Here is a 22,366-nt window from a genome sequence, read left to right as displayed (position 1 = left end):
CTGACTAGTAGCTTTAGCTGTTGAACGCCCTACGATTGATTTTAATCTGCAATTTTCATTGCAAAATTTCATTTGATTTGTGGTAATTTGTAGCTATACCTACGTTTTAAGGTTATGTTATAGCACAGTCTCGAATTTGTTATGGAGAAGTAAGTGAATTTAACTTTAATCTATCGTGCGTTCAAATGAAATCCTGGACTGAGAAGACGTTGGAAACCGTCAATTGTGGTGCTTTTTTAAAGTGTAAATTAGAGCATGTTAGCAGCTAACTTAAAATTTAGAAACAAAAAGTCTCCTTTTTTTCTTTCTTCGCAAAGTTTTACATTAAAAATAAAATAACTAACGATCCCTATTCTCGAAGCAAATATCTGAGGGCACCCTTTGCTGAAAACAAACATCTGGACTGTGAATGTCAAAATTGGAGTTGTTAGGTTTTTCAAACTAATCATTTGTTTAAATTGACATTGTCAAATAAATTGTAAAATTATTTAAGTGTATTTTGTAAAAAGGCCAAAATGGAAAATTCAAAACGAACTATGGTGGCGCGAGAGAAGAGGGCCATAACAAATTATTATATTATAAAGCCATACCTTCAACAAAAAAACGTTTCTGATTTTAACCCAATTGTGGAGAAACCGCATTTTGCATTGTGAAAATGAAAACCTAATTAAAGCTGATTGGTTAACTATGTGGGTATTAGAGATGTTCCACCCAATATATCCTTAGCGGAATCTGACTCAGAAAGGTATGGGGAGCGATTTTCAATTTTGGTTATTGTTTAGTTTTTACCTGTTTTCAGTTTATTTGTTTTTCTTTGTGTTTTTTATAAACTTGATTAAATTGCTCCAGTTTAGTTTTCAAAACAATTTTAGTTCAATGATTAAAAAGGAAAACATAACCTAAATATATTTTGTAACTAGATTTTGACGTGGGTACAATCTAGTGAAATTTTTTTATACACTTCTAAACAGTTTAGTTTTTTTCAACGCCTGTACTCAGCCCAGGATTTCCTTTGAACGCATGATATAAAAGAAGCGTTTACACATTATAGCTATAGCTAGAGTAGAAAGGAGAGAGTGATAATAGCAAGATTTAGGTGTGGAAATGAGGAGAGAGAGAATAAATATTGGAATGAGGATAGGATTAGAGTGTGCAGAAAAAAAGGAGACGATAGAACATTTGTTGAATGAATGCGTAGAATTGAGAGAGAGAGATGAAAGTAGAGAAGAAATGTTGAATGAGGATGGAAGAGGGATCGAATGGATGAAGAATGTTGAGTGGAGGAGAAGGACAATATGTGGGGAGGGATAATTGCTAATTTGTTAATTGGTTATTGATTTTGAATCACTGTTTTAGTTATTTACTTAGATTAGTTTTTAGTTATTATATATTATATTAAGTTAGTGGAAATGTATAAAAATCGGATTACTTTGAAAACCTGTATAGGTATCAAATACACATACATACATACACATTATAGCTATTTTGTATTTCAGTGAAAATAAACGAATTTGCCGTATATGCCGGAAGAAATTTGTTAGTGTTTCAACAATGAATCGACATTTAAAGACGATGCATAATGAGAAAGTAGAAGACAGAAAATCCCAACATATTAAGTGCCCAATATGCTCTGAAGGAAGAAATGAACCATTAGCAAATCATGATAGCCTTATTCAACATTTAACCAAGGTACAATGTAATTTAAGTTTTAAGAATGTGGAAGAATTCGAAGTTTGAAGAACTCGGGAAAATAGAGAAGTGGATTATGCTTATGCTAGAAATATAAAAGGTTGGGGAGTTACCATTTTTGGAATTAATGGCAATAAGTAAAAAATATTTACAGGATTTAAAAGCAATTGTACTAAAAGAGTTATGAAGACTGGTGGCAGCATTCGAATGGGCAAGGATTTTTATAGAGTTTAAGAAAAATTACGAGAAAGAAACAATTATGCAGGAGAAAAATAGAGAAGCAAACGTATTTTCCTAACAAGAAAACGAGTAGTAAGTATTTTGCAAAATTCTTGAATATATTATTATTATTATTATTTCATTTCTGAATTTCTGGTTCATGTAGGAACGGACTAGACCCCCTTATCAGAAGAAGTCAAGAATGAAAATAAAATAAATGTGTTTTTTATGACCTCCATTTTTTTTAAAACATCCATCGTAGGAAATTTATTTTATATTAATTGCCAGTGGTAGACTGATAGCACCGGTGCTCGTTTTTTTTTTTTTTAAATTGGCGCCAATACTAAACTTCACCCACTTCTCCGTCATTGGTCCGTATGGTGGTGCAAAGTAATGTCATAATCATAATGTATGCTAAAGTGAGGTTAGATTAGATTTAAACAGCTCAATCCAAGCGCAAATACTGTACCGGGAGGAGTTTCCAGACAGGGTTGTACATATTTAATTCAAAAATGTTTACTTGCACGGTACAACGATTGAGAGACACAGGAAACTTCCGTCTAAGAACGAAAGATCGTGGCAGAGATCGTTCCCAGCGGGTGGTCGAACTAAAAGTACCGCCAAGATCTCCGGATTTAAATTCTTGTGTTTTTTTATAGGGGCATTTAAAATAGCTGGTCTATAGCCAGCCGATAAAATCGGTAGAACTTACTGGAGTCCGTACGCAGGGTACAGGCGTGTATCACGCATCGACAACATTTTCAGCATTTACTGTGAATAAGGTAAGGTACGCTAAAAGTAAAAGTGTTTTTTACACGTACATTTTTCCCGACATAATTCAGTGTCACTGTCAAATTTCTTGCGTGGTAATAGTTTCCGTTGTGGCTTTTTTATCATTTCACTTTCATTTGCTCTTCATTAGCGTCGACCACGGGCCGGAATGAGGTGAATTTTGAATTTTTAAATTCGCAATTTCAGCCAGTGCACGTTGCCTTGGTGTAAGGCCGCCTTTAAACTCCTTCACATTTCCTGCATAATCTGTGGTGGTTTTTAAGAATAATTTAAGATAACTCGTTAAACGTATTAATAGGGACTAATCAAGTAATCACACTTGCACGCATTGGGGTTTTCTTCTGATAACAAACGTTGTCTTTAGCCAGTCGTGTATTTCCAGATTCACATATTTTGCCAATATAACGATATTGCCTTTGATAATAATCAGCTTTAGCGCAGGTATTGTTAAATACTCAGTACTCTTAATGTCAACGTGATGAAAACAGCGGGAGTAACTATGACTCTCGCTGTGTCTGTTATAGGCGCCTGAACCTCCTCGTGGTTCCCGCTTGGTGCATTAAAATTTGCGATTGGACTTCATAAAGTACTTGCTATGATAGTTTTGATATTATTATTCAATGAGCCGTGAGTAATGAACCTTGTTATCTAATGAAAAACACTTTCATAATTACAGTATTAGTTATACAATAGGATTATAAAAACTAAATTTTATTGAATTTAAAAAAGATAACGAAAAATAATAATATGTAATCAACTATTATATGTTATAATCTACAAACATCCGTATCAATACCAAGGCGCGGAGAAGGAACCAGCTGGCGTTTAATACCAGAGATATCGTGTTCACTCCTTCCAATGACTGGAACACTTGACGAAGAGTACAAACGTTTCAGAAATAAGCTTGCGGCTTGTTTAGAAGATTTAAGCCAGTCAGGCTGGATCCCATCGAATAGAAGTAGTTCAACTGATCGCCCCATTTCCAGCGCAAGTGGGTCAAGTCGTTTTTCACCCTTATCCGGGGAAGAGACATTGAAATCGTTGCTTTTTAACCGTGCTAAGTAATGGCCACATTCGTGCGCTGCAAGTGTGACAAGGTCAGATTTATATTGGTCTGTTCCCAAAATTCCGCGCAGTGCTCCAGTGCAGATCAAGATTCCATCAGTAAGGCAGCTTCCGCGTAAACCACTTCGTGGAAAAAATTTATTTACAACGTATACTTCCATTCCGGTAATTTCTTCTTGTAAGTTTGTAATGTTTAAGCAATCAGATCCTAGGAAGTTTCTCAATGCAGAGTCAAACGCAGATAGTATTGGTGGCGTGATCAGAGCGTTTCGAAGAAAGCATCCTATGTCTTGAGAGGCGATGGCTATAGTCTCATCAGCCCCAGGGATTTCATTTGAAAGTCTAATAAATGATAAGATTTCTTCGTCAAAGAATTCTGCCCCAGTCAGTCTTTCCTCCGATGGCAAATTACTAAGATTACAATCGAATAGGTATCTTTCATAGAGTAGGTGCAGGTCCATCTTGGAATAATGCACTAATACTTGCAAATAGGTTTTTTTCGTGGTGTCTGAAAAATCGCCTTCTAGGAAATTTAGAAGCTCGCTTGTGGTGGTGGATTTCAGAGGGAAGCCTTGATTACAAATGTTATGTAGGATGCAGTCTCGTAATGCAACCAAATTAAAGGTACTCATTTCAGCCGCGACTTGTGGCCGATTTTCTTGAGACTGTAGTTGCCAGAATTCCACAAGGTCAAAGTTTCTTTCATTTTTCATGAAAACTACATTTTCAAAGAAGCTCATTTTGACTGGAACTGAAAAAAAAACCAACTATAAACTGACCCAAAGTAACACAGACTCTAGAGATTGTAGTTTGCCTTTTTTATTTGGGGCTACCAAGAATTTAAAATTACTTTTATTTGATGTAATAAAGTGTGTAAATTGTAAATGAATCAACATGTTTTCACTTTTACTTACGTTCATTTTTTGTGGGTTTATTCTTTTTATTAGAGACAATAATGCTTCCATGGACGGGTAAGTCCGGTATAAACCCATCACCAGAGTCAAAAGGTGAAGCAAGAGAATCATGTCCTGTCACTTGCTCAACTGTTGTGTCAGTTGCATTGGAGGTTGATGTTGAAGATGGAAAAAGCGTAGGTACAGCATTCCGACGCAATTTACCCCTGGCTTGGCTAAGAAAATTCTCATCTGAGAAATGACGAGCACAAATCCTGTAGCCTCTAAGCGAATCGCCAGTATACACAATGCCCATGTTTTCCTGCCATATTTTGGATCTACAATGACGGATAAATTGTATGTACTATTCCGGACACGGAATCTTGGCCACAACTGACATTTAACTGACAAATATGTGTGAACTGGCCTTTATTGAATATAACCCAACTTTTGACTCGATAATGCCATTTCCATGCTTTTTTGATGTCACAAGAAAAACTTCAAAGTGATTTTTAATAATTGTCATTTATTAATGACACTAATGGTTGGTTTACATTATTTTTTTTAGAAATGTCAAAAAAATGTTGGCCAAGATTCCCTGTCCGGAATAGTACTAATATTAGACGTACGACTCCAATACTACAACATAAATTACTCTCTCATAGATTACAGAAAATGAAATAATAGTGTCAATCAAATGTGTCAAAATAATTATATTTTTGTGAGTCAATCAGACACTCACACTATTCGTGATTCACCCTGTATAATTAGGTACCTGTCCAAATTGGCAGGAAAACGATGCATACTTTGCACTTCATCCTCTGACGCCCCACACAGCAGACACAATCGCGGAGGCGACATTCTAAATAAAATAAGAACATACTTTATTATTTACGTATGTTAGGAAATAAACGAATATTATTTTATCACGTGAATATTTTGTAGGTTAGACTAGATCAATCATTTTTAGATAAGTCTGCTTACGGGTAATGAAGGCACTTAATCACTTGATGCACACAAGAAAAAAAAATCAAAATGTTGTTAACGTAAAGTCTGTCTCAATTCTAAATTACCACCTAATGATAAATAAGGTAGCGACACTAACGACAACTCGTTCGTTTTTGAGACTCCAAATTGAAAGAGAGAGAGGACATTATCGACAAATGCTGTGAGTGTGACAAAGACAGAAGTATACACAATTTTACGGGATGTTTGTATCGTGTCGAACAGATTAACTTGCCGACTGCAAATTAAGTGTGAGATGGAAATATTGGCGCAACCGTTGTCGTTACCTTTCATAATCGAGAACCTTATTACCTGTGCTTATTACCACTCACCAACACTGCACTGCATTCTAGGTTAGAAATACAACCAGCAACAGTGGCAACCTAGCAACACTATTTGACTTGTGAAAAATGCGTCAGGTTGTATTTTGAGGTTATGATTATCTGTGTGGCAATTCCCGTTTTTCTTTTTACAACTCAAGATTTTAGAATGAAGGAAAAGAAAAGACCGGTGCTAACCTTTTTATCTCTTCGAAACATTTTAGTAGAACATTTTTCATTTGAGCATCAAGTAAATTATAAATTCTAAATTTCCACCACCTGTTGAATCATGTTGGCAAAATAAAAATATTTCTAAACCTAAACTGGGGATTGTTAATAACCAAAGTTGGCCATATAAAAAATTATTTTATAAATATGATTCGAAAACAACTTAATTTACTTGACGCTAAAATGAAAAATGCTCTGGTAAAATGTTTCGAAGAGATAAAGATTCTAAAATCTTGATTTGTAAAAACGGAAATTGACCGACACAGAGAATGATAACCGTCATAACCTCACAAATACAAGATGAGCAGTGTTGCCAGACCCATCGAGTGACATTTCGGTAGATCAACTCGGAACTTTTCGGTAGGTTTCGTAAAAAATCGGTAGATTTTTTTATTTCTCGACACTGGACGTATTTCTTGTAATAAAACGATTGAATTTTACATAAATAAAAGCTACGCTCTTTCACACCCTCATCATGGCGTAATTTAAACAAAACACAAAAAAAAATAATGGCACATCAACCAGTCCAAAACAAAACGCCTTCCAGATTGAAAAAACTAAAAAGCAATATTTCTGTGAAGTATAACGTTGGAAAAACTTGCAAGAACTTCACGGTTTTTACGTAAACAAAATCGCTGTTTTCCATTTAACGCGAAAATTCCAGAAGTAGTTAAAGTGAACAATTACGAATTCTAGAAATATTGTCATAAAACAACACATATACAGTGTGGAATAAAATGATTTACATCTAAAATAAATTTATAAATTGTGAAACACAATTGGCAAAAGGAGAAAAACAAAAAAAAGAACAACAAAACAGCTACAGTCATATAATTCTAAAGAAATACGTTCAAGTCCGTAACATGTAGAAAATAACTAAACATAAATAAAAGCTAGACACTTTCACACCCTCTACAACAGAACACAAAGAAAGCGGGGTAATTAACGGGATCACCCTTTCGACTCCAGGAATGACGGCACATCAACCAGTCCAAAACAAAACGCCTTAGATGTTCTCTTATGCAAATGAAGTAAAAATGTTTATTAAAAATGTTAGATTATGAAAATTTTTTTGAGTGACTTTTCGGTAGATTTGAGGTTTAAATCGGTAGATCGGTAGATTTTATGCGAATTCGGTAGATCTACCGAAAATTCGGTAGATCTGGCAACACTGAAGATGAGTGATGACGCATTTTTCGCCAGTGTTGCCGGTTGTATTTCTAACATATAATGCAGTGTTGGAGGAAATTTAGAATTGAGACAGAGTATACTGTATTATATTGCCAACTTTGGTTATAACAATCCCCAATTTAGAAATAATTTTATTTTGCCAACATAATTCAACAGGTGATGGAAATTTAGAACTGATGCAAAGTTAACTTGGATATTTTAAATATCGGATTGTTTTAAAATGAAATTATGAATCCATGATGGCTTTGTTTCCAATAATTTTATTTATCAGAATTGACATTTACGAAAAAGTTGAAACACGACGATTAAAATGTATTCGAACGTTTAGAAAACAGACAAAAAACGTGTTTCTGTCCTTGCGCGTTTATGCAGACAATAAATATTTTCCCAAAAACTATTCGTTTTTTCACAATTTCATTTAACCAAACGAATGACGTTTATGTCAAAATTTACGAAACTGCACAGCTAACTATATTATATGTAATTCAGAATAAGTGGCATCGCGGTAGGCGTTGGAAATTCAAATTTACGTTGGCAGCAAGACCCTTGCTAATAATACCCTAGTTTCGATGTTGTTGGTAACCTTCGCTTTTAATTTGGCCTTGATATTATCATTGGAGTCGTTTTGTGTTTATTTTCTTGTTATAAGTATTTGGAATTTCCTTGTTATATACAGGGTGTCCCCCAAAAAAAAAGACGAGTCCATAGCTCCCTTATTTATCGGAGGATTTTAATTATCTATACACCAAATTAAATGGTTGTTAATAGGCTACAAAACGGCTTAATAAATTCACGTATAGCTCCAAGGGCTTCAAGACTAAACTGTCAAAATATTTTTTTTTTTAATGGGATCACATACTTTTTTTTAGAAATTCTGATAGAGATTTTAATTCTGAAAACAACAATGTATCACAAGTATAACTTCACATAAAAAAAATAATACTAACTTTAGAAACAAATGACGAGCACCAAGCGAAAAGCTATCAAAATGCATTGCGTTACAATGTAATAATCAAATTAAGGTAGCTGGAAAAACAAATGACAAATAATAACATGTGGGATTGCGCAGATATGCCGCCAATGTTTAACGCAAAATGGAACGTAGACGATATTAGTGTTTTTTTTACATTTTTTTTGTGAATTTTTGGTATTTAAGTGTATACTTGTGATACACTGTTGTTTTCAGAATAAAAATCCCTATCAGAATTACTTAAAAAAAATATGTAATCCCATTTGAAAAAAAATATTTTGACAGTTTACCCTTGAAACCCATGGGGCTATACTTAAATTTATTAGGCCATTTTGTAGCCTATTAACAGCCATTTAATTTGGTGTACAGATAATTAAAATATTCCGATAAATAACAGAGTTATGGACTCGTCTTCTTTTTTAGGGACACCCTGTATATGGTTTGCTATACTTTTTTCTTAAAATAAAAAAGATATAGGGGCGCGAATACCAATCTGAATCACCCGGTATAAGCCGGGACCTACGTAAATAACAGGCCTCGACCAAACATCTGTGACGTCACACTAGTAGCCTACTGTATTACGTAATTATAAAATTACTTCAGAAGGGTTTTCCACATCACCTCAGAGGTACCCTTGTTGATGCGTTGGCTCTTACGGAGGCCTCGCCAATAGCCCTATCTCCATTAATTTTCAAAATTAAATTTCAATTGAAACCAGCAATTTAGGTGCGAAATCTCACCAATTTTCTGATCCACCGTTCTTAATTTTTTTTTGTTTCAATATTGAATTTCCTCCTTTACTTGAATTTCCTCCATTACAATTTCTTCCTTTACTTGAATTTCCTCTATTTCAATTTCATCCTTTACTTGTATTTCACCCAAATCTAAAACGCCTTCAATTTTTTCTACAATGTCATTAATGTCATTTGAATTTATATGACTTAATAAGCAATCAAATTGTGACCAATTAGAACAAGTTAAGTCACTTCCTAATATCCATGAAAATTTTGCCGCAGAAATAATTATGTTATTATAAAATATTGCAACTTTTAAATCACTAAATATTTTAAATCCTGCAACAACTGTAGGGCACACATCTGAATCACAATCAACTTTAAAAAAACTAACACAATTTTCCGAAATTTTGAAAAGAAAATCGAACAGATTTCTCTCTTTAAATTTAAGTAAAAAGTTGTCGAAGTTTAATATTTCGTCATCCTTAAATTTAGTCTCGTCACTCTTGTCTTGATTTATCAAAACTTGCCGCCTTTCAACTGGATTTTTGCGTTTAACGGGCGATTTTTGTGTCACGTATAATGGTGGATTAGGAAATATTGACGGAACGGCGTTTTTAGTAAGTTTTAGTCGCTTTCTGGGAAGCTCCAAAGTAGATCCATCAGCCCTGGTCATTCTATCCATTCTTACAATGCACGACTCTGGAAAATGTTTCACACAGATTGACGAATGTTTTGTTGGGATAAATGATTCCCTATGAATGGATTTAAGCCATTTCTGTTTGGTTTCATCATCTTTGGGGAAATAAAACATGGTCACATATGCACTGGAGGTCCCGAGATTGGTCTTTGCGTAATTGCTCGAGCAATTAGGTACGCAACATTTATTAGGCATGATGAAACATTTTAAGTTTACTTACTTATTCAGGTACTTTTTAATTTATTACACTTGGGCTCTGGTCACCAAGAATTGCTCCCTAACGCTAATGCCTAACACTTGAACATAACCTCAATAACACAACCAACAAGAAAGTGTTTTAGTGTTTACGAATCACTACCAATGAAATTCACTAGTTATTTTAGCTTGTTAAAACTGCTTGACACAAACTTTATATATCCAAAGTATTTGGAAATTCAGAGAACGATTTGCATCGAAAAACACAATTGCCGTTCAAGCCGGCCTACTAATATGACGCTAGGGACGCACTCCTCAACGTCACGGTCGTCACCTTCTGCGTCAAATGTCTGGTTGGCGCCAGAGACAAGTTGTCCCTGCTGGTGCATACCGAATGGGGTTTCATGTCTATAAAATTACAAAGGAAAGTGGGAAAATTCGAACAAATAAAAAAATTATCATTTTTATACAGGTGCCCATTTTATTTGTTTACGCCTGAAGATAGGCAACATATTAAACATTCTATAGACACTTCGCATAAAATATTCATTTTTTAAAATTAAGAATCATAGGGGGACTAAAATTAAACTCAAAATGTCAAAGAAATTTTTGAAATGTCATAATATTAACTTTATTACAATAATAAACGTTAAAGAATTTCTCGACGTGTGTACAAAATTTCTTCTGACTGACATCTCCGATGTTGTAGTTCTGCAGGATGCTATTGGGTGATTCAAAATGATTGTAAATAAGTATGGCAACTATGTACGAAAATTTACGTGGCAACTGCGTGGGTGGGGTAGAGTTGACATTTGCATGACATTTCATAAGCATTTGATTTTTTTATACCATTGGACATTGATTTAACAATTTTTAACATTGCGCGACTATGAACTGTCAAAGAATAAATTTTCGTACATAGTTGCCATACTTATCCACAATCATTTTGATTCACCCAATACAAATCGTTTTCGCAATTAAAAATGCAAAGCAATCTTCCAACCTAATGTGAAACTGAAATGTAAATGCGTAAAAAACATAGTTGATTGTGGTATGTTCAATATGTTGCCTATTTCTGAATCTTCAGGCGTGAACAGATAAAATGGGCAGCGGCAGCCTGTATAATCAATCGATCATAACTGCCGATAAGAACGACATAGTTCTTTGATTCTTTTTTTTTGTTTGTTTGGTATGCTCCCGGGATGGAAATGACTCAATTGAATGTTTTCCATTGAAAAATCTGGAAAAATGCATTCCACCATTCCAATTAAAATAAAATGACATTTATTTTTACTTTTGTGTTGTTTCGCCATTTGTCCAACAAAAATCTAGTTGTCTTATTTCTATTCCAATTTATTTGGCTACGTGTACAAATGTCACACTTTGACAAGGTGTTCTGTGCTTTGACAGCTGATTGTCAAATTGTGAATCAAGCCAGTGACGAAAAATTGATTCTGTTATTTATTTTCAATTGAATTGTAACTTCATCGCAATCGTGTCATGAAATGAATTGAGTTTCGTCGTTTTATCTCAAAAAAATTTACAGATTTCCAATAAGTTTCACAAATTCACAAAACGATCACAATTTTTTTTATTAAAATCTGGATTGGACAAGACGTCTGTCGGTCAGCTAGTATTGCATACAATTCACACCAGATGTCTCACTGATGGTGGTGTTGCGCACTAATAGTAGGACATTAACCTTAAACTGCAACTTTACCAATTACCAGTTATTTTACTAGATAAGTAGATAATCGCTTTTTGTGCCTTGTGATATGCAAACACCCTCTACGATATGAAGGCTGTTTTAAATTTTTGTTACGCGTGAAGGTTAAACCCACGTCATTGAAAACTAAAGGGAACTGTGAAGGATTTTTAAATACTTATTCTTTTTCTCTTGTATTGTGAGTATTTGTTATATACAACGTGTCACAGAAATAAGTACATTAATTTTAACTGGTAATAGAACTCGTTAATAGCAACAATATATTTAAATATATTTTTTCCTAAACCTTGAAGTTATCCATTATCCAATTAAAATTATTGAAAGATTTGGCACATATTTCGTTACCGGCTTATGGGGAGTATTTGTTTCGCCGATGCTGATAAGCGAAGAACAAAAAACAAATGCCAGAAAACTTTCACTTGTTTCTTGCCAGCGGCTACCTAATTGCTGGGCCCGTTGCTGTGACCTATAATGATAAGGGTGGAAGAGAAAAAAGAGAATCATGTGGTAGAAATGAAATGAAAACAATTTTAATAATAAATATTTTAAATAAACTGATCCTAAGGAATCGCCCGTACCTAAAATAATGACAAAATGTCACCTAAAATTAGTGTATTAATCCGTAAAAATGCTCATGAAGTAATCAGAGTAATTACAAGAAGTGTTCAAAGTGACCACCGTTATTGTCAATACAATAATGAAGGCGCCGACGAAATGATTCTTCCACTTTTCCAGCATTTCTCTTATTGCGAATTGTTGTGGCAGCATTTTCAACCCGTTCTCTTAAAACTTCAATTGTATCAATTATGAGCGAGTCCTTCATGTCCACAAGAAGAAGTCGCACGGAAATTCTCCGGGCTCGAGGAGCACTCCCGCACGATTCACCACACGCTACACAATATCTATGTATTCACTATTCGAAAATAAACGTGCCATTTTCACAAAATTTTAGCTTAAATCACAGCCTCTTGTAGTCGAATAAAACTAACTAAAAAGGTAATCCTCTACCTCGGCGGCAAAGTGAAAAAACTTTATTCTAAAAACACAATGTTTTGTGCTGATTTAAAAAAAACTATTTCACGGTCACTGTCATTGGATTAAATAACTAGAAAATGCGAGTAAATAGACAGCTCGTTTATTTCTTAACGAGAACTGTCGTCACAGGTTAAAATTAATGTATTTAGGTACCTACTTATTTCTGAGACGTCGTATTTGGAATATCGTAATTATCAAAAATAAAATATAGAGCAACTAAAGTTGTGTCTGTACTAGATTTAACAAATCAAAAGTGATAAATAAATCAATTAAAGCTTGTTGTATATTTTGTTGTTATTGTGATTAGTTTTTTCGTACTGACTGAAATCGCTTTTTCAGATTGTAACATCAAAATGCCAAATTGGAAATGTACCGAGAGTGCCCCAAAATGTGGCTATGGAAAAATTCACAACTGCGACAAATATCCTTACGTGACCGAATCACGTTTTTTCATGAAAAATCACACAAATCGTAACCATTTTCCCCTTAAATCATTTAATTGCGAAACAAATGATTTAGAAAAGTACTACTGCAAAGACTGCGATTTTGAAACTGATCTTGTAATAATTTTCAATCAACATGTCGGAGAATATCACAACAAAAAAATTGACAGTTTGCAAGATCTACCAAAAAAGGACACTCTAGTGAAAAGCTATGTTTGTCAAAAGTGCTTGTTTGAAACATATTCAATCTTAGTGTGGATCAAACACTTGGACACTTTATGTGTACACCTTGCGAAAGAAGACGTCCAATGGTTCAAGTGTGATAAATGCAGCTTTATGGCAAAGGACAAATCATATGTAAAGACACACGCACTCGTTATACATGCACCAAACAAAGAGGCCTTGTTGTTTCACTGCCAGCACTGTTCTTATGCGACAAAACTAAAATACAGCCTAAAACGTCACATAATTCGACATAAATCTGAAGAAGGAGACTGGTTCCACTGTTTCAACTGTGATTATAAGACAAAGTTGAAACAATCTTTAAAACGACACATGCTTTTGAAGCACACTCCATCTGAAGCTGTGCAATGGTTTACTTGTGACAAATGTCAGTACAAATGTAGAACCAAATATCATTTGTCCAAACATTTAAAACAGCATGGTTCAGAAGAAGACATCCAGTGGTTCAAGTGTGATAAATGCAGCTTCATGGCAAAGGACAAATCATACGTAAAGACACACGAACTCGTTATACATGCACCAAATAAAGAGGCATCGTTGTTTCATTGTGACCAGTGTTCTTACAAAACAAAATGGAAACAATCTCTAAAACATCACATAACTCGACATAAATCTGATGAAGAAGTAGTCTGGTTTTACTGTTTCAACTGTGATTATAAGACAAAGTTGAAAGAATCTTTAAAACGACACATATTGAACAAACATAGCCCGTGTGAAGCTGTGCAATGGTTTGCTTGTGACAAGTGTTATTTCAAATCTAAAACGAAATCTAATTTGTCCGAACACGCAAAACAGCATCTTTCCGAAGAAGACATCCAATGGTTTAAGAGTGATGAATGCAGTTTTGAGGCAAAGCAAAAATCAAAACTAAAGGAACACACACTCGATAAACATACACCAAACAAAGAGGCGTTGTTGTTTCATTGTGAGCACTGTTCTTACGCGACAAAACGGAAATACAACCTAAACAAACACACACTTGAACAACATATTTCTGAGGAAGATGCGAAATGGTTTAACTGTTCCAACTGTGATTATAGGACGAGGGCAAAGGGAGCTTTAAAACGACACATCCTTTTCAAACATACTCCCTCGGAAGCTGTGCAATGGTTTACTTGTGACAAGTGTCACTACAAATCTAAAACAAAATGTAATTTGGCTCAACACGCGAAAGTACATCTTCCCAAACAAGATATCTAATGGTTCAGGTGTCACAACGGCTTTGTCTTGTCAAGATCTATCCTAGCTTTTGACACATCCGTGTCTACAGCGAAATAATTTTTACTCTGTTAAAATACGATATTGGGAAACATAAAACTGACAATTTTTTTTTAATTGACGTTTTATTGACATTGGCTCTAATTAAGCACGCTTAATTTACAATTTGTGACAGTAGCGGGACATTTCAAATTGACCTTGACCAAGATTTAATGCTCGCGACTGTACGAAGAAAATACTGTGAAGGTCGTGAGTTATGAGAACGGTAAAAAAATCAAAATACTTACATGTTAAAACCTTAATTACGCCTATTTTTTGGATACAATTTATAAATTAAAACAGTTTTGTAACGATTTTTTCAAGTTTCATTAGCTCGAGTTATGGAATAACGAAGCGCATTCCGGAAACTATCTGCTAATGATTCTAACAGGGAAAAAATATGTTTTTTGGGCCTCCGTCTAGAAAAACTGAATTTCTATTCGTCTGAATCGTCTGGAAAATAGCATTTCCCTGTCTAGGCAAGAAAATTAAAACAGGAATTTTTAATTAAAGATTTTAGGTTGGCAGCACAAAATGTCAATGTCATGTGGAATTTTTGTACAATTTTTAAAGTGTGAAATATTAATGTCGAGCAAATTTGTATCTTTTATCACAAGCTGGACGTTGTGTACAGCAGTAGAGGCCGAGGGGGTTATCAAGCGACAACTGAGAGGACGACGGCGGTTTTGAATTTTTGAGAAATTGGTTGGTTGATCATAAATTTAAATAATCTTCTTTTAACACAGAGTTGCAGACGAGCAAAGTCATAGTTTTATTTTTCCCACCTCCCTCCGTAATCACCTTACATCACGTGCTTGTTTTATCTATTAACAACAAAAAAACGAGACACTTCATTGACATTCACAATTTGCAGTTATCACATCACACAAGTCGATTTGCACTTGTTAAATGATTGACGTATTCCCTATAGGTGTTGAGGTAGGTCGTGGTTACTTCCTAATGTTTTTATCGTTAATTTTTGCACTTTGTACCATTTTTCTCGTTCTGTATCGGTAGCAGTAGTCAATTAAAATTGATCGTGTTAATATCTGCCGATGTCTGATCAAAATGTTACGTCATCTGAGGATTCTCAGGTTGTGATGCAAGTCGAAACGCGTTGCGAGTTTTATTTTTAATTTGTAAAGGGCAGGTTCACGTGAGTGTAGCGCTCGTTTGGTGCATCGAAGAAAGCCTTCGTTAAAAACTAACATTTTTTTTAATATCATGTAGTTATACAAATTTAAAATATACAGCGAAATTGCTTACACAATGTTAAAGAAACAAGCTAACAAATCTAATCACAGTGCTACACGAAATAAAAATAAAGTGATAAAAACATCAAACACTTAGACTATTTTTATTAATTAGTTGTTTTTTTTGATTATCATTAATCTATTGCGATTTACAAGAAAAAGAGAAAAACAATATTAGTTCGAGTTAACAATCGTGAAATAATAACTACTCAGCTCAAAACCTTGTCCCTGTTTAAATGTTACTTAATTAATATTCACAAAATTTACAATATCTTACAGTAGTTGCTTTCAAATAAATTAATACTCTTATTAAATGTACACCATCAAGTAATTCCTCAAAGTCGTCTTACTCATTAGGTAAATAAGCGTTCAAGAACTCCTGATCGATCCTCAATTTTTTAAACATTTAAAAAATCTTACAAAATATCCAGTTTCAATAATAAAATCTGCATTTTGATCGTGCGATCAAATAAACAACAAATAAATTCAAGGTGCCAACAACACCTTGCTTATGTACAACAACGCAACAGTTTTTTCTTTACAAATACGATCAGATCATGTAAGCCTGCACAGCCCTATTAAAAACATCCGCCGTTACCAGATAAGGCAATTATTTCAACGGAAAAACCAACGAAAACCTACATAAACAAGAGTCATAAGTATACATATCACTGGTGATAACCACGAAACATCGATTTAACGTCTCATCGTCCCGTTCAAGGGCTGCATCACACTGTTTATGTAACCGTAAGTGTACATCGTGTTCTGCTGCGCCGCCCTCTGGATCGCCGTCGGATCCTGGTACTGCGTCTGCGCCATGTTCATCACTCCCATCTGCATCGGTATTTGGGCGTTGTTTATGAATCCGGCCGCCGTGTTCGCTATGTACCCGGTGACCGGACCGGGGGTTTGCTGCGCCGCCATCCTGTACCCGTTCAGCGAGTTGTACATCACGTTGGGATTCAACGCCGCCACGTTCGGACTGACCCTGCTCGACGTCGTCTGCATGTGCTGCACGGCCACGTTCGACGAGTTCCTCGACCGTCCCAGATTCTGGCCTATGGGCGGCGTGACCGCCCCTCCCAGCTGGTTCACGTTCATGTTGGTCTGATAGTACTTGTGGTAGCCCAACACTTGCGACTGTATGGCCGACGGTGACGGCGCCAGGTTGCGGACGGTCTGGTTCTGGATCATCTGGTGCGTCGGCGGCGGAGTCATGGTGGCGTGCGGGTGGTGCGTCGGCGGCGGCGACAACGTCATCGCGGCCGGCGGTGGCGTCATGGTGCTGCACGAGTTCGGCGGCATCATGTCCAATCCGTTGGTCAACTGTTGCAACTTGGCCAGGCTGCAGCTCGAGTTGCCCGTCTGGCCGGGGTTGCCTTGGAGGGTGGACGTCGGGACCGGCGTGGGCGCCGGCGTGGGGGTGTGAGCGTGCGGGTGCGGATTCGCCTGGATGTAGAAGTTGGTCCCCGTGGTGACGGCGCACGACGGCGACGGCGCCAGCTTCTGGTGGGTCGCCCCGAGGCTCTGCTGGGCGCTCATCCTGTGCTGGATCACGGTGGTCATGGGGACGGTCACGTACGTGCTCGTCCCTTGGGCGGGGAACCCTTGCGTGCTCACCGCCACCGGTATGTAGTTCCCCGAGTTGATCACCGAATGGTGCGGATGGTGGGGGTGTTGGTGCATCGCCGACGCTCCCAACTGGGGGTGGTGGCTGTAGCTCTGATGCATGGCGACTTGGTGGTGCATGGCGTGGTGCTGCTGTTGCATCTGGTGCTGCACCTGTTGGTTCTGCGTCGGACTGGCCAGCATGTGCTGGTGGGACTGGGCGGTGGGAGGTGTCGCCCTCTGCCGGCTCTGATGCTGCTGCTGTTGCTGTTGGACGGAGGCGTGCTGTTGAGCGGGGGATGCCAGTTTCATGTTAGACTGTTGCTTGTTGGTCGACGGAGTGCTGGAACGGTTTCTTGGCTGTTGCATCTGCCGCTTGCTCGAGCTGTTCTGCTGTTGGGGCATCTGCATGGGGGCGGCGTTCACCGTCGGACTCGACGCCGGAACGCTCGCGTTCTGCTGGACCTGCGAACACGGAACATCATTTTTTAAAACAAAAACAACACAACACCGTCCCAAGGTTACCCTCGCATTACTCCATTTTTATTACCACCCTTGTGTGTTAAATCTCACCTGTAGGCCGCTCTGTTGCAGATTGTGCTGTACCGTGCAGTCGTAATTGGTCTGGGGCTGTTGGGCAGCGCTGACTGGCAGCACCGACGGCGGCCTTACCGGCTCGACGGAATTCTGGGAGGCCATGTCACTCGAGATCGAAGCAGGCGACTCGAGACCTAATTGAGCAACATCGAGATCGCACTGGCCGTAATGCAAACTATGCACGGAATTTGTCGTGGAATCGGGAGTGTAGACGCCCATCGAAGGAATATCGGTGGATGAGGGAGTCGGAGGTGTGTGTTTGATCGAGGGATTGGTGGTCATCTGTTGTTGCAATTGTTGCGCTTGCTGCTGCAGCGCCTCGGCGCTCTCGATCTTCTCCTCGTGACTCTCCGCTTTCTTCTTCTCCGGAGACGGTTTCTGCACCGAACACGACGCGTTCTTCGTGTCGAGCTCGTTACTCCGCACCTTGGCCGCCTTCTCCTCTTTCTTCGGAGACGTCTTTTCGCTCTTGCTCTCTTTGCTTTTGCCGCTGCCCTGTTTCGACTCGTGTCTGTGCGCCTTCAGCTTCTCCTTCTCGCAGCTTTGCTGCTTGGGCAACATCTCCAGCGGGGGAAACTGGAGCGGCATGGGAGGATACGCGGGGTACTCGCGCTTGCTGTGTTCGTAGTAAATCGGCTTCTCCCACGGCAAACCCCACTGCCACTGATTGTACTGAGCTTGCGGCGGCATGTGATGGTAGTTCTGAGGAGCGGCCATCCCGAAGTCGGTCTTGGCCAAGATGGTCTCGTTGTCGACGTGGACCTTCGGCGGCTTGGGCTTGTCGTGGTGACGCTGCTTCTCTTCGTGCTTGGGTTTAATTTCTGTCTTGGGAGCGATTTGAGCTTTGCACGACACCTCCTTGTCCTTCTCTTTGGGTTTGATTTCGTTCTGCGCCGGAACTACGGTTTTAACTTCCGGAATTGGTGGTTCCGGCACCGCTTGGATAACCTCGGTTTTTGGCGGTTTCTTCTCCATGATCACTGGTACGTTTTCCGGGGGTGGAGTCGGCGGCGGTTTCTGCTCCACCTTCTTCTCTTCCACCACCGGTTCGGGTTCGATCTTGGGAGGTTCCGGTTCAGGCTCGATCTTGGGCTTCTCTTCGACCACCTTCGGAGACGGTTGTTCCTTTGGTGGTGGCGGCGGCGGCGGTGGCTGCTGAACGACGATCTTATTTCGGTCGTCGTCGATCTTCTCGATGTCCATGTCCGACGATTTGGCATCGAATTCGACCGACTTGTCAACAACCGAAGCGACTTCTTCGTCCTTTTGACTAGAAACTTCCACCGGCTTCACCTCCACTTTCTCCTCCGTCTTCGTGGTAACCTCTTCCTGTTTGATCTGATTCTGCTTGGTTATCTCCAAGATCTCTTTGTGGATGGTCTTGATCTTCTGCCCGTCGATTTCGGTCTCGGATTCCGACGTTGTCGACGAAAATATCGGCGACTTCGGTTTCTCCTTCACCTTCTCCGGTTCACTGACCTCACTTTTTTCCTCCGCCATCGGGGGCGGCGCATCCTTCCGCACCGTCTCCTTGGCCGGACTGTTCTTGGGCAACTTGTACTTGGTGGTGGGCGAAACCTCGAACACCTTCGGTGCCAATTCGTCCTTCTCCATCTCGTCGTCAGCCTCCGCGCTCGAATCCTCTTCAGCCGATATCCTGGTGCTGTGTTTCGAGCTCTTGACCCTCACCTCCACTTTCTCGTTGACCGCGCTCGCATCTTTCTTGTCGGCGTCTTCATCCTCAGATTTCTCCGACAGCAAACTCTCGCTTTCGCTTTCCCTTTGCTGAAGCTTGTTCTTCATGATTTCAGGTATCGTCAGCTGTTTCTTCGTCTTCGTCTTGACGAACGGCCTCTTCTTGCGGGGCTTCGGCGTTTTCGCCGTCGCAGGCGGCGACGCCACCGCTTCCACTTCCGCCGGCTTCTCCTCCTCGACCTCTTTTTCCTCCTTCTCCTCCTTCTCCTCGGCCACTTCCTCTTTCTTCTCTTGTTGCTTCTTTACCCGTCTCTGCGACCACCTCTCTCCCGCCACCTTCTCCTTGTTTTGCCCGGCGTTCCTCTTCGGCCGCTGCGCCTCCCTGTTCGCCTGCATCTTGGCCACTTCGTCGTCGCACTTCACCAACTTCACTTCCGGTTCGATCTTCATCTTTTTCTCGATCACTTCCGGCTCGACGGTTTCGTTCCGCTTCCGCTTGTTGTTCTCGTGGACTTTGGGCTTGACGTCGGCGAAGGTGGTCTCGTTGTACTTGCTGGGCCGCGTTCTTCTCCTCCCCGACGAGGTTATCTCCACCTCCTCTTTGTTCTGGTTGTTGGCGGGAGTCACCGGGACCGGCTTCGGGTCGGGTTTCGAGGCTTTGGGGGTCTTGGGTGCGCTCGAGATCTTCCGTTTTCGTCCCTTCTTCAGCTTCACACCTTGCTGCGTTTCTATGATTATCTTCTCCGGCTGTGGAACGACAATATCTGCCGTTTCTGCGGGAGTCGACTCTTTCTCCCCGTCGGACTTTTCCTCTCTGAAGGGATTGACTGTCGGGGTGAGCAACGGGGTCCATCGGAGGCACTCCACGTCGATCTTGATGCGAGTCTTGGACTTGGACACCCTCTCCGCGTGGCTGTCCACTTTAGACCAGTCCACGCAAAGTACCGCTTTCTTTCCGGACTCGGTCGAGACGCACCTGACAAATCCGAGGAGTTGCAAGGCCAAGGCCACGTCGTGACAGTACATTCCCGTCTCTTTGCTGATATCTGTCAATTTCAGCTTGACACTGCGATGTTCGTTGAGGTACTCGAGTACCACCGACTTCCAGTAGGCGTAGTAGGAGACGCGGCCGAGATCCGACAAGGGTTTCTCCGGAGTACCCGGTTGTCCCTCTCGCTTCGACAGCAAATAACTGAAGTCGATCAGAAAACGTCCGAAACCTTGTCTCTGGTACTGAGGCATCGTCATGATGCACGAAACGTTGTACTTCTGTTGACAGTGCTTTTCCTTGGAGAAATAACCGACGAGATGGCACCCCTTTTTGTCGTTCTTGGTCAAGACGTAGAAGAGGAACGGTTCCACGTCGTAGTAGAGCGTCTTGTGGTCGAGGAAGAGCTTCGCCAGGAGGCAGAGATTCTGACAGTAGATCTTGTTGACGTTGCCGTCGACCTCGAACACAGACAGATCGCCGCACCTGTATATCTCCGTCGCCGGTGGATGCCTCCAGGTGCACTTGTCCTGGTGGCGCTCCAACACCGCCTTGCTCTTCGTATATTTGAGACAAAACTCGCAGAGGAAGAGCTTCGGCAAGCGTGCGTACTCCTGCGGGAACGGACTCGAGTACCACGTCTGGATCTCGTACTTGCCGAACTCTATCGCCGCCGGACACCGACCCTGCGACGACATCGCCAGAGAGGGTGACGTGACGAACGGCGTTCCCGAAGGCAGGAGCGACGTGGTGGCGTTGGCCTTCTCCCGCGTCTCCTTGAACAAATCCACGTCCTTCTGGGTCACGCCCGGCGGCAACTGGGGCGGTTTCACCTCGTCTGCAACAAAAACGCATCGATTGTAGAGGGCAGCACCACCGGATCTAGATAAACCACCATAACCGGTTTATTAGATGATCACATGCTAGTTCTCTATCACCTAATTCTGTCCAAAAAATAAAATGCTTGGTATTCGGTCTTATGTATGATGATAAAAACGCAATGTTATTTATTCTAAAACTGATTAGTTAAAAGCATTACGGTCACCTCCTGAGCTAGCCAATCAGACAAGTAATCTCAGAATGTGTACAATGTAAAGGTGCAAGCGAACCGGGATTCATGGCAAAGGTGATTTTTCACTTGTTCCGTAGTCTATGACGGTTGCGACAAGTGAAGAATACCTCGGTGCTCAAAAATAAATAGTCCTACCACACCAAGTAACATGCGGTCAGCTTCGAAACGGGGTCATTCCATCGCAAATCGACTACTTTGGCTCGTTTGTATCATCGAAGGTACGAAAAAATCGGATTCACGCAACAGCGCGGACAAACTTCAACAAAACGATGCCGAGAGGCCCCACAGCAAAAAAAAAAGATCGTTACAATTTGCCAAAAAATGTATAACTAAAGTCCGTTTAAAAAATCAAAAAACCACCACCACCTGTTGCTTTAGGTTGGTAAAATTTAAAAAACCCTAGGTAGTTATTTTTTCATATCATGTTGGTGACTATAAATTATGACAT

The 22,366-nt window shown here is 39.7% G+C and overlaps 1 protein-coding gene and 2 long non-coding RNA genes across 6 annotated transcripts in view; 1 reads left to right on the top strand and 2 right to left on the bottom strand.

Moving 5' to 3' along the window:
• Positions 1–1,796: 1,796 nt before the first annotated feature.
• LOC138138234 (uncharacterized) lies at positions 1,797–13,993 on the top strand. Its single transcript, XR_011161994.1, has 3 exons — positions 1,797–2,001; positions 2,075–2,690; positions 13,102–13,993. It is a non-coding gene; the product is annotated as an uncharacterized lncRNA (long non-coding RNA).
• LOC138138233 (uncharacterized) lies at positions 3,396–6,510 on the bottom strand. Its single transcript, XR_011161993.1, has 4 exons — positions 5,976–6,510; positions 5,401–5,520; positions 4,680–4,996; positions 3,396–4,516 (listed from the first exon to the last, which is right to left on the bottom strand). It is a non-coding gene; the product is annotated as an uncharacterized lncRNA (long non-coding RNA).
• A 1,909-nt stretch (positions 13,994–15,902) lies between the features above and the next one.
• enok (enoki mushroom) overlaps positions 15,903–22,366 on the bottom strand; it is a 37,336-nt gene continuing 30,872 nt past the window's right edge. For all 4 annotated transcript variants that reach the window (XM_069058026.1, XM_069058027.1, XM_069058029.1 and 1 more), the window contains 2 exons: positions 18,140–21,684; positions 15,903–18,031 (listed from right to left, as the gene is read on the bottom strand). In XM_069058026.1, the coding sequence (XP_068914127.1) occupies positions 16,655–18,031; positions 18,140–21,684 (4,922 nt within the window). In that variant the 3' untranslated portion in view covers positions 15,903–16,654. The remainder of the gene's footprint in view (positions 18,032–18,139; positions 21,685–22,366) is intronic.

This window comes from Tenebrio molitor, chromosome 9 (genome assembly GCF_963966145.1).
Source record: "Tenebrio molitor chromosome 9, icTenMoli1.1, whole genome shotgun sequence".
Classification (NCBI taxonomy): Eukaryota; Metazoa; Arthropoda; class Insecta; order Coleoptera; family Tenebrionidae; genus Tenebrio; species Tenebrio molitor.
The sequence above is the reverse complement of the archived record's forward strand: the minus strand, read 5'-3'. Positions and strand labels throughout refer to the sequence as shown.